This window comes from Musa acuminata, chromosome BXJ3-6 (assembly GCF_036884655.1).
Source record: "Musa acuminata AAA Group cultivar baxijiao chromosome BXJ3-6, Cavendish_Baxijiao_AAA, whole genome shotgun sequence".
NCBI lineage: Eukaryota > Viridiplantae > Streptophyta > Magnoliopsida > Zingiberales > Musaceae > Musa > Musa acuminata.
In genome coordinates this window covers 22375099-22386605 of record NC_088354.1, presented here as the reverse complement: position 1 = coordinate 22386605, position 11507 = coordinate 22375099, and the positions used below count along the sequence as shown (strand labels likewise).

Here is an 11507-nt window from a genome sequence, read left to right as displayed (position 1 = left end):
CCGACCCGCTGGTTGCCCGATGGAAGGGGCTGTCCCGAGGGGACAAGGTATGGGCCGGGGGAGATCCCTCGGCCACCTTTCTCCGAGGCGTGCTCCACCCCGACCTGGCTCGGGACCTGTACACCCTACCCTCGGAGATCATGCTCAACAAGGCGGGGAGGTTTCTGACATTGGTAAGCATTTCGCTGATCCCCGGGCGTCCCTGCGACCGCGCGCTGACCCTTATTTTCTTGTGGCAGGGTCTCCATTATTCGACGGCACTGATGGACCGAGTGCGTGATGCGGGCCAGATAATCTGGGACTTCAGCGAGCGCAACTCCGAGCTGTGTCGTCAGCTAGAGGAGATTCGGGCCGGGTCGGGCCCCGAGGCGGTAGCGGCTGCGGAAAAACGCGCGACCGACTCGGAGGAAGAGGTGGCGCGCCTACGAGCAGAGCTCGAGCGGTCGGGCGATTCGGTCAAGGAGCTCCAGGAGTTCCTCCGTTTGGATCGGGCCGAGCTCCGCCAGTCGAAGTCAGAGGCGCTTGGTCTCTCTAGGAGGGCGGAGAAGGCCGAGGCCGAAGCCCGCGCTGCTTCCGAGGCGTTGGCTGAGGAGGTTCGCCTCCGCCCGTCAAAGGACAAAGAGGCGATCGAAGCCTACAAGAAGTCCGAGAATTTTGAGCTCGGACTGACCCGAATGGGGCGAGTATCCTACGAGTATGGATACAGAATCGCCTTGGGTCGCTTCAGCTCGTGTCCTCCCGGCTCCGAGGTGGAAAGGGATCCGTTCGCCTCTCACCCTGTGGACCTGGAGGTGGACATGCCGGAAGATGTGCCGTTTGACGACCGCCCGAAGACTCCGGGAGAGCAGTGAGGGTCGTTTTTTGTATGTAGGGGTCGAGGGTGTGAGGGTTTTGTGTATAGGTTTTGGCTTCTGTATCCCCTCCTTTTTAATAAGATGATCTTTTTCCCTGATTTCCAGTGCTTGCGTAGCGCCTGCGTCTTTAGACGAAATATTTCCTAAGGTTTTGTATGTTCCAAGTCCGGGGCACGGGGTCACCACCCATTGTTGCGAGTCGGAACGTTCCCGGTCGGGGTACTCCGATGACCCGATAGGGTCCCTCCCACTTTGGGGCCAATTTCCCCCTCACTTGGGTTGGGTGGCTGACCTCGATTTTGTGCAGGACCAAGTCCTCTAACTTTATCGATCGGGGTCGCACGCTCCGGTTGTAGACCCTCGCCACGGCTCTTTTGTAAGAGAGAGCTTTCTGGTGTGCGTTGGCCCGTCTTTCCTCGAGCAGGTCCAGGTTTGATCGGAGTCCTTCGCCCGAGGCTTCTTCGTTGTAGCCTGCCGTCCGCGGAGTCGGGACGGTTACCTCAGATGGTAACACGGCCTCGGTCCCGAACGTGAGGCTATAGGGAGACTCCCCGGTCGGGGTCTTGGGGGTGGTGCGAAGCGCCCACAGGACGCTCGGGAGCTCGTCGATCCAAGCCGATCGGGTAGCGGATACCCTTCTCTTGAGTCCGTCGACGATGGACCGGTTGGTTACTTCAGCCAGCCCGTTCGCCTGGGGGTAAGCCACCGAGCTGAACCTCAGTTGAATTTTGTGTTTGGCGCAAAACTCTTGGAATTTCCTACCGGCGAACTGAGGTCCGTTGTCGGTGACGATGGACTGGGGCAGGCCGAAACGAGTTATGAGGTTTCTCCACACGAATCTTTCTACTTGCGACTCCGTGATGGTTGCTAGGGGCTCGGCTTCGACCCATCTGGTGAAGTAGTCCACTCCCACGATGATGTACTTCCGCTGGCCGGAGGCGGGCGGGAGAGGCCCGAGTATGTCCAGTCCCCACTGCGCGAATGGCCAGGCACAGTCGACGGGGGTGAACAGGACCGCCGGCCGCCGGGCGGTGCGGGCGTGCTCCTGGCACGAGCCGCATCGCCGCACAAAAGCTTTCGCGTCCTGGCGCATGGTTGGCCAGTAGTATCCCTGTCGGAGTACCTTGTGCGCCAGGGCTCGTTCGCCTATGTGCTCCCCGCAGGCCCCTTCATGCGTGTCGGACAGAACCGTCCGGGCTTCGCCCGGCTCCAGACAGCGCAAGAGGGGGCGCGAGAAAGACCGCTTGTACAGCCGTCCTCCTTCCTCGGCGTACCACGCCTGCGTCCGACGCAAGCGCCGAGCTGCAGTCGCATTGTCGGGCAGGGTTCCGTCCTGCTTGAAGCGTAACATCTCCTGTACCCAAGTTGCCGGCGCGTCGTGGGCGACGGTGGCGACGACCTCAATGGCTCGGCGGGGGAGTTCTTCGGTCTCGGGTCGAGCCCAGGGGGCCGGGCCGGACGCCAGTTTAGCCAGGGTGTCGGCTCGCTGGTTCTCGCCCCTGGGAACATTCGACAATTCAAAATGGGCGAACTTGGCGGCAAGGCTTTTTACCTGTGCTACGTATTTCGCCATAGTCGGGTCCCGAGCCTCGTATTCGCCGCCGAGCTGCCTAGCCACCAGCTGCGAGTCGGTGATGACGCGTATGTCGGTCACCCGCATTTCCAGTGCCAACCGGAGCCCCGCCAGGAGGGCCTCGTATTCTGCCTCGTTGTTGGTGGCCCTGAACCCGAAGTGGAAGGAGCGCTCGATCGAGCGGCCGTCAGGTGTTACCAGTACCAGGCCCGCGCCGGCGCCTTTTGCGTTGGCCGAGCCATCCACGTGGAGGGTCCACGTGTCACGCGGTGGCTCGAGTTCTTCGCCTGTATTCGGGGTTAGCTCCGCGATGAAGTCTGCCACGGACTGGGCTTTGATGGCGGTCCGAGGTATGTACTGTATGTCGTGCTCGCCGAGCTCCACTGCCCATTTGAGGAGACGCCCTGCAACGTCGAATTTGGACAGAACGAGCCGAAGCGGCTGATCAGTTATTACCTCTATCGGGTGGGCCTGGAAGTAAGGGCGGAGCTTCCGCGCCGACAGGACGAGCGCCAGCGCCAGCTTTTCGATCGGCGGGTAGCGTTCTTCTGGCCCGCTCAGCATGTGGCTGACGTAGTAGACCGGCAGTTGATCGCCGGAGATTCCTTTGACTAGAACCGAACTGACCGCGTGCCGGGAGACGGCAAGGTAGAGACTCAACTTCTCCCCCGGGGAGACCGAAGCGAGACGAGGGAGACTGGCCAGGTGTAGCTTCATCTGCTCGAAGGCCCTCTCGCATTCCGCCGTCCATCGGAAGTTCTTCGGATCCTTCAGGGCCTGGAAAAAAGAGTGGCAGCGATCTCCCGATCGGGAGAGGAAACGCGATAAAGCGACCAGCCTCCCGTTAAGGCGCTGCAGGTCTCGGATCGTCCGAGGAGGCTGCATGTCGATGATGGCCTGTATCTTTTCTGGGTTGGCGTCAATCCCTCTCTCGTGTATGATGAATCCGAGGAATTTTCCCGAGGTTACGCCGAAGGCGCACTTGGCGGGGTTGAGGCGCAGGCCGAACCTCCGCAGAGTGTCGAATGCTTCTGCCAAGTCGGAGGGATGAGCCTCCGCCGTTCGGCTCTTTACGATCATGTCGTCGACATATACCTCCATATTTCGACCGATCTGGTGCGCGAACATCTTGTTCACCGCCCTCTGGTAGGTTGCCCCGGCATTTTTCAATCCGAACGGCATAACTTTGTAAAAATATATCCCCTGCTCGGTGAGGAAGGCTGTGTGTTCTTGGTCTTCGGGTGCCATCCTGATCTAGTTGTACCCGGAGAAGGCGTCCATAAACGAGAGCCGGGCGTGGCCGGCCGTGGCGTCGACCAGCTGGTCGATCTTCGGCAGGGGGTAGCAATCTTTTGGACAAGCATTGTTGAGACTGGTGTAGTCAACGCACATCCGCCAGCTTCCATTAGGTTTTTTGACAAGGACTACATTGGAGAGCCACTATGGGTAACTCGCTTCTTCTATGAAACCGGCCGCCAGGAGCCGGTTTACTTCTTCTCGGATGGCCAGCTGTCGATCCGGGGCCTGCCGCCTGGGCCTCTGTTTCACCGGGCGGGCGTCGGACGAGATGTTCAGGTGGTGCAGCGCGACCTCCGGACGGACTCCCGCTAGGTCAGCCGGCGTCCAAGCGAAGATGTCGGCGTTGGCCTGCAGAAGGCCGACAAGCTGCCGTTGTTCTTGTTCGGGCAGTCCCGACCCGATCTTGACCGTCTGGTCGGGTCTTCCTTCGACCAGTGGTAAGTCGATGGTAGATTCCTTCGGCTCGGGGCGGGGGGTCGGTTTTTTTTCCTCCCGGGGGTCCTCCAGTGGGGATTGGATCCTTGCTCTCTTGTTTAATGACACAGCGGTCAAATAGCAGCGCCTAGACTCCCAGGAGTTCCCCGCCACTTCCCCGACCCCGTCGTGGGTCGGGAACTTGATGGTTTGATAGTACGTTGAGATGACGGCTCGGGTCCTGTTGAGGGTTGGCCGTCCCAGGATGGCGTTGTATGCCGTGGGGAGGTCGACCACCAGAAAGGAGGTCATCACCGTTTTTGCCTTCGGGAAGGCTCCCAAAGTCAGGGGCAGGGTGATGACCCCTAGTGACGAGATCGAGGCGCCGGTGAACCCCGTGAGTGTTGAGCATATCGGCTTCATGTTCTCCTTTACCAGGCCGAGCTTTTGGAAGGCGTCCCAATATAGTATATCGGCCGAGCTTCCAGTGTCGACCATGATCCTTCTTACTTGCGCGTTGGCAATTCTGGCTGATATTACCAACGCGTCATCATGTTCGGCTGGTTCAGGTTCCCCGGTTGGGAAGGTGACTTCGGGACCCTTTTCACGTTTGAAAGCTTCAACCCGGGAGGCCCTGACGTATGCCTTTCCACCCGCCATGGAACTCCCTCCGGACGCTGGCCCGCCGGTTATGACATCTATGTGCCGCTCGATGGGGCCCTCCGGGCGTGGCGAGAGCTCCTTATCTGGTCGGAGGTATGAGCCGAGGTGTCCTCGACGGATGAGCTCTTCAATTTGCCTTTTTAATTCTCGGCATTCCTCGGTGTCGTGACCAGGCTGCCGGTGGAAACGACAGTATTTAGAGCGGTCCGCGAGTTCGCGCGGGCTCCTCATCGGGTAGGGGTCTTTGAGAAGGCCTTTCTCCTTAATATGGAGAAATATTTCGGTCTGAGAGGAGTTCAGGCCCGGGGGAGGGGACCTAGGTACCGTGTCGTTGAGGCCGCCGGCCCTGCGTCGGGAGGTAGCGGGCTGTTGTTGTTGGGACTGCTCTGGCTTGACCCTCTTGCGCTCGTCGCGCTTTCCGACCATCCATGCCTCGACAGCGATGTACTGGTTCGTGCGTTGCAACATTTCGGGAACCGAGGTGGGGGGTCGCTCCACCAGAGACCAGAAGAATCGGGTGGGGCGCAGGCCCATCATGAATGCCTGCATCATCAAAGAAGGGTGAGCATCGGACAGTCCGCGGATTTGTGTGGTGAAGCGGTTCACAAAGTGAGAAAGGGGCTCATCCTCCCTCTGGTTGAGCCCAAGGAGCATTGCCACCGACGGCTTCGGTTTGGCATGAGCCAGGAAGTTAAGCTCGAAGTCCCTAGCCAGCTGGTCGAAAGAGGCGATGGTCGCGGTCTTCAGATTGCTGTACCATGCCCGAGCTGGGCCCCGCAGGGTTGTCGGGAACGCCCGGCACATCAGGGCGTCGGACGTCCCGTATAGCGCCATTTGGGCGCGAAAAGCAGCCACGTGGTCCGCCGGATCGGTGGCACCGTCATAGGCATCTAATGACGGGAGTCGAAAATGCGGCGGGATTGCTTGCTCTTGAATCTCGGGGGTGAAGGGGGACCCCTGGTGTTGTTCGGCCCCCGGGTCTCCCCTGGTCTGGCGGACCTCACGTTGCACCTCGTCCAGCCGGCGGCCCACGAGGCGTAGCTGGGCCCACAGGCCCTCCGTCGAGTCTGAAAGTGGGGCTGCGGGCGTCGGGCGCGCCGTTGGATCCTCCGCTCCTCGGCTCCCGAGCTGAGTCGATCGGCCTAGAGGCGAAGCGGGAGACTCGGGGAGTGGTGCGGGGTTTTGGGTGGCGGACCGTTGCCGTGGAGGAGGTAGAGTTGAATGTGAAGACGTCGGGGGAGAGACCAGCGGGATGATGGTCTGCATCACTCCCGCAAGAGCCCGGACCTGGTGCGTGAGATCGTGGAAGGCTTCGGGCGGTACGGGCGACGGGCCGCCGGGATTTGCGACGGGCGGCGATAGACCCGGGTCGTTGAACAATCGCCAGTAGCGCTCCGAGATCGCAGCGGGGCGCTCGTCTCGGACCCCTCCCTGTTGGGGATGCTCATCCATTGCGTCGGTCGTGTGCGACCGGATGGTCGGGGGTTCGTCGGAGTGAGCCTGTTGATCGCCTGTTATTCGGACCGGCCCTCCTTCTAGCGCCATTATGTTAGTGTAAACACCTTTTTTTCTTAGCCGTGACCCGAGAGGTCGTCTCGGCTCGTTCGGGGGTCCGAATAGCGGGGATCTCCCTGGGGCGATGCGCGCTTCCACCGGGGCGGTCGGGGCGGCCTCGGGCTCGGGGCGATGCAGCGACTTCCTCCGGGTGGGGATCCCTTGGCTGTGCGTCCCGGACGGGAGTCCTCGGCTTGATACCTGCACAAAGGTCGGGTCGGCTTGACCCGACCCCTCCGACGATTAAGTTAGAGAGATGCGGTGGCGGTTGTTCGGGGGGTTCAGCCTGCCTTCTTCCCTCTGGCTTCAGGACGTTTTATAGGGGAACTCGGCATTATCGGGCGCGCCATCCCGTCGGTCGGGGCCGTATCTCTGATGGCGTTCGACATCGTCGAGGATCTTGCGTATGGGACCGGGGAATCACAGGGTATGGGCGAGCTTCAACCGCTACCTACTTCAGTCTCGTCCTACTGTGCTGGGTTGACTGATGGGCTAGGGGCTCAGTGAGGCTGGCGTCCGGACGCAGATCGTTGCCCACGTTGCTCTTCCTGGGGCGCCGCGCCTGTCCACGTGCGGGGGGCGTTGTCGGGAATGGGGTTTACCATTTTTTGCCATATCAGGTCTCATCTTAAATCTGCTTACTCATTTCCAAATGATGAAGCCCTCCATCTGACTCAAAAATCAACCCCCAGGTTTGGTCTGTCATTTCCTAAGCATTCACCAGATTCAGGAACAGAAATGATTAGTGTACACACTAACAACCCTAAAGTTCTACGTAAGAATGACAAGCTTCTAATGTATAACAAAGGATGTGGTATCCATGTATTACCGTTGATGCTTGTTGGGATAGAGGAAACCTATCCTTCCCTGTCCTATGTTATATCTCACATCCTTTTGATCCAAATAAACATTGTATCCTTGTCCCCCTCCGCTCCTTTCCCAGTTCCAGCACAAGTGGTTCCCCACTCTATAAAAGCCCCTCGACTCCTTCCCTCGAACCAACATATCCTCTCTCTCTCTCTCTCTCTCTCTCTCTCTTTTTCTCATCCTGAGCGCAGCTCCACCAAACTCCCTTCCATCCTCGCATCATACAGAAAATTCTACTTCCCATCTCTATACATGCTTTGCTGCACACATAAGTGCAAATCTTGGGTGCGCCATGAATCCCATGGAGTGCACAACAGTGCCACAGCAGCCGACGAGGCCTGCCATGCACGACTGCTCGCGCGAGAGCAAAAGGCTGAAGCCGGAGATAAGAGTAGTGCACGTAAATTCACCGGAGATCATCAAGACAGATGCAGCAAACTTCCGTGAGCTCGTACAAAGGCTCACCGGGAAGCCGACCATAGGAATCGGTAAAAAGAAGAAGAAGAAGAAGAAGAAAAGGAAAACACTTTGCATGACAGCCCAGGGAGAGGTGGCTCCGAGGTGCAAACCAGTCGAGGTTATGGGAGGACAGAAGGAGAAGCACGAGGAGTATGGGTGTGGGGAAGGAGCAAAGAGAGGCTCGGAGGTGGAAGAGACGAGAGAATTGTGGGTGGAGAAGAATTCGGGTTGTTTCTCTGGTAAGTTTGGGGAGATGGATAGTTTTCTCCAAGAGCTGAGTGATGTTCCACTGCCTCCATGGTGTTCTCCTCGAGTGGAAGTGGTAGGAGAAGGCACCTGCTTCCTACCAGAAGAAATAGGAGATTAATCAGGAGGAGGTGTGTGTCCAGGGTTCTATGAGCCCTCCTCTTATTCCTCTGTTCTATTCTCCTTATTTGGAAGCCGGAATTTGCAGCTTTGATATAAAGTCAAGGGAAATTTATTATGATGCATTAAACATTTGGCAATTTTATCAAGAGAAAAAGTTAAATAGTTCTCAGAAATTACCCAAAGGAGATGGTATTATAATAATAAAGTAAGTAGCCTATGAAGAATAGAGACGAAGACAAAAAAAAAAAGAATGTTATTTATTCTTGCTTCTGACTATATTTAATTTTCACAAAGGAGAAGGAGAAATGGATGAAAATTATGCTGTTGTGACTAGTATTATTCAAAAGGTGGTTTTGATGCATCCCCCTGGGTAAAATCGATGTACGAAAATTATTATTATTATTATTATTATTATTATTATTATTATTATTCTTTTACTGACAACATGAAGAGAATTCATTCATGCTTGTTTAATCTAATCTCGGTTGGAGTTAATACTGCTGGCGATGTAGCAACATCCACATACATTGGCTGCTTTGCATGGCTCCTTATGCTCCCACAAAGTCTTTGTGTTTGGTTTTCGTATGCATTTTCTTGCATTCCCCCCTTCTTCAACTTTATGATTTTAAAGTCATCAACATGGAGGAAGAAAAATTGAAGAGAACTTTTGTCTGAATGATGCACCTGTTGTTGTGTTCACAGGCCTTACGTATCTGACGCAAATAGACAATATATAATCTCCAAATGCCAATGAACAAAAGTCCAGTTGCCCAAAGCAGTGGGTTAACACTCGATCCCTTTCTCCATAGAGTGAGAGCTCATTCTGCCAAATAACAGTCAAGTTCTTGACATTATATTAATGTAGGAAGATGGATCCCGGAGATTACGAAATGCTTTTGCATCCTCTAAAAGACAAAATTGAACCAGCAACCAAAACAAAAAAAGAATCGAAGAGATTACTTCGTCCTACAGATCTTACCAGTAAACTCCACCCAAATGAGGAGTACAATTTATCCATAAAAAAAAATCTAATACATCGTAACATAGGAAGCAAACACAAGAAAACAATCGACAAAACAAATATAACAAGGAAGAAGAAGCAGCTGCGCTTCGACGGAGCAGAATAGATCCGAGGATCCTCCAAAAACCCAAATCCACTGACCAACAAATTTAACAAAACCCTCGCCAAGGGTCATGAAAGCACTCGAAAATAATAATCTCCAAACTTCAGCTACGTTTAACCGGCCAACACTCATCTCGAGGTCTAACAAGACCATACTTTGCTCGAGCCACCTGATCTCACATATTATCACAACCATTGAGATAACTGCATTATCCTTTTACCTTGTAAGATAATATGAAGATCCTTAGTACCCAAACTCGTATCCTTCCAGGAAGAGTAATTGTATTCCGAGCAATCATATGCATATCTCTAAACTTGCATAATATCATTAAGAACAGTAACAGGCAGCCAAGTGACCTAAACAAAAAGACAAAAAAAATCGGAGACGAATGAAATTGAAGGCGGAGTAGAACAACCCGACCAACCTGGGACAAAAGGGACCTCTGCCATGACCCAAGACGATCTATCCTTAGATCTACTGATCCTCTTAGGAGCGAGCAATACGGGTGGGGTCCCAATTACCTTTACATGAAAATTGTCATCACAAACCTTCCTCTTGATCCCCCATGTAACTTATCCAGGGAAAAAAAGCCTTAGATTTAGAGAGATATTAACTTTCATATTAGTGATTTACTTAAAAGAATTTGAAGGATGATATGCTATAACAATATTTGTTATGATATTATCGACACCAAGAGGGGGAGGGTTCAATTAAATCAATAATATTTTTAAGTAATTTTAAAACTTATCAATTAATAAATATATTTTGAAAACTCAGATTCATCAAGTTAAAATTATAAATAAAATAATAAAATTAAATCATAAGTAAAGGGCAAGACAAATCAATTTGTAGTGGTTCGGTCTTCTCGACCTACGTTTACTCTTAATTTTTCTCTTCTCGAGGTCATCGATTTTTACAATCGATTTTTTTTACGATGAAGATCAAAATGATTTTCTTTTTCAAGCTAAAGAGATAACATTCACTCTTTTTTTTTTACACAAAATCTCTCACCTTCTACAACTTAGAATTATAACCAAATTCAAGATAAAAAAGGAGGAGACTCAAATTATGCTTAAAATGAGAGTTTATAATATTTTTTTAGCTCAATAATAGATGTTCCATCAACCAAATCTAAGTGAGATATTTATAAGCTTCAAGAATAGAGCCAAAAATTTGAATACCTAAAATTTCGGAATACAGATGGTACTACCGTCGACACTAGACAGTACTACCATCGACCTATGTGGTATTACTATTAGCCTAGGTGATACTATCGCGAACATAGGAGGTACTAGAAAGATTGATAAAGCGCAAACAGTACTTGTCGATTGACCCAAGCAGTGTTATCGTTTGAGCCTGGTGGTACTACCGCCTAGGGTTGGTTTAGGTTACCGATTTAACATTTTAACTGGTCCAATTTGGTTCGAGTTTAGCCCAATGACTTTCTTGATAAGTTGACATGATTTTCACCTAAATATCAATACAAACTGACCCATAATGATCTCAATCAAGACTTTAACAAATTAACTATACATGTGACATATTTATTAAACTTTTGAAACATTGTACACAATTATGACATATCATCTGATCTTCCGATACTTTATACGAACCTTTGGTACATCATATTTTCCTTTGGCATATCACTCATTTCACCGACATGTCAATTTTTTTTATGATATCCAATCTTCCGACGTAATATTCGATTATTTCGTATGATGTTCGAACATTAGTATGCAACGACACTGCATGACTAGCCACGTGGGGAGGTTGACTAAGTCAAATACCCAAATACTATGCAACATGCAAATACATAGATATTACATCAATTTTAGTTATTAAGCCAGCTAGCAATCCAATGGACCCCCGCACCCGGTCAACCAAATCATATTTTGCCATACGAGCTATCATTAACTTACTTTTGGAGATAATGCAAGAATAAATTAGTTATTGGTTGGATAATTTTATGATGATAGTGTACATCATTATATTGCTCGCTATATCGGTGCTGCACCAGATTAACATGTAATCAAAATTGAAACGGGAATGGATAAGCATCACCTAGACCTATGGAAATTTAACCTAATATTATATTATCATTATGTTTAATAAATATATTATCAGTTATCAATGACAAGCAATTTAAAGTTAGTAATTATTTGTAATGGAGTAAAATACCTAGAAACAAAAAAGAATAATCACAATAATTAACAATTAAATAAAAATGGTTCCATAATTTTTACCAATGACTATAGAAAAGACAATTATCGTCATGTGATGTCAAACTATAAAAACCTCAAGCATAAATTTTCTGTCATACTCTTTCATATA

General features: G+C 51.5%; 2 protein-coding genes across 2 annotated transcripts; one reads left to right on the top strand and one right to left on the bottom strand.

Moving 5' to 3' along the window:
- Positions 1–981: 981 nt before the first annotated feature.
- On the bottom strand, positions 982–3675 carry LOC103973928 (uncharacterized). Its single transcript, XM_065156767.1, has 2 exons — positions 1865–3675; positions 982–1744 (listed from the first exon to the last, which is right to left on the bottom strand). Exons 1-2 carry the CDS (start codon positions 3673–3675, stop codon positions 982–984), a joined length of 2574 nt encoding a protein of 857 aa, XP_065012839.1.
- Positions 3676–7516: 3841 nt separating this feature from the next.
- On the top strand, positions 7517–8050 carry LOC135641408 (VQ motif-containing protein 17-like). The gene has a single exon (XM_065156765.1). The coding sequence runs from the start codon at positions 7517–7519 to the stop codon at positions 8048–8050; it is 534 nt and encodes a 177-aa protein (XP_065012837.1).
- Positions 8051–11507: the final 3457 nt, after the last annotated feature.

Excerpts from the sequence above, each read along its gene's own strand:
- LOC103973928 (XM_065156767.1), bottom strand. The coding sequence starts at position 3,675 with ATGGCACCCGAAGACCAAGAACACACAGCCTTCCTCACCGAGCAGGGG. Across the intron at positions 1,745-1,864 it reads GCCCGGCGGCCGGCGGTCCT|ATGGGTCGAAGCCGAGCCCC; the intron begins GTTCACCCCCGT and ends CTACTTCACCAG.
- LOC135641408 (XM_065156765.1), top strand. The coding sequence starts at position 7,517 with ATGAATCCCATGGAGTGCACAACAGTGCCACAGCAGCCGACGAGGCCT.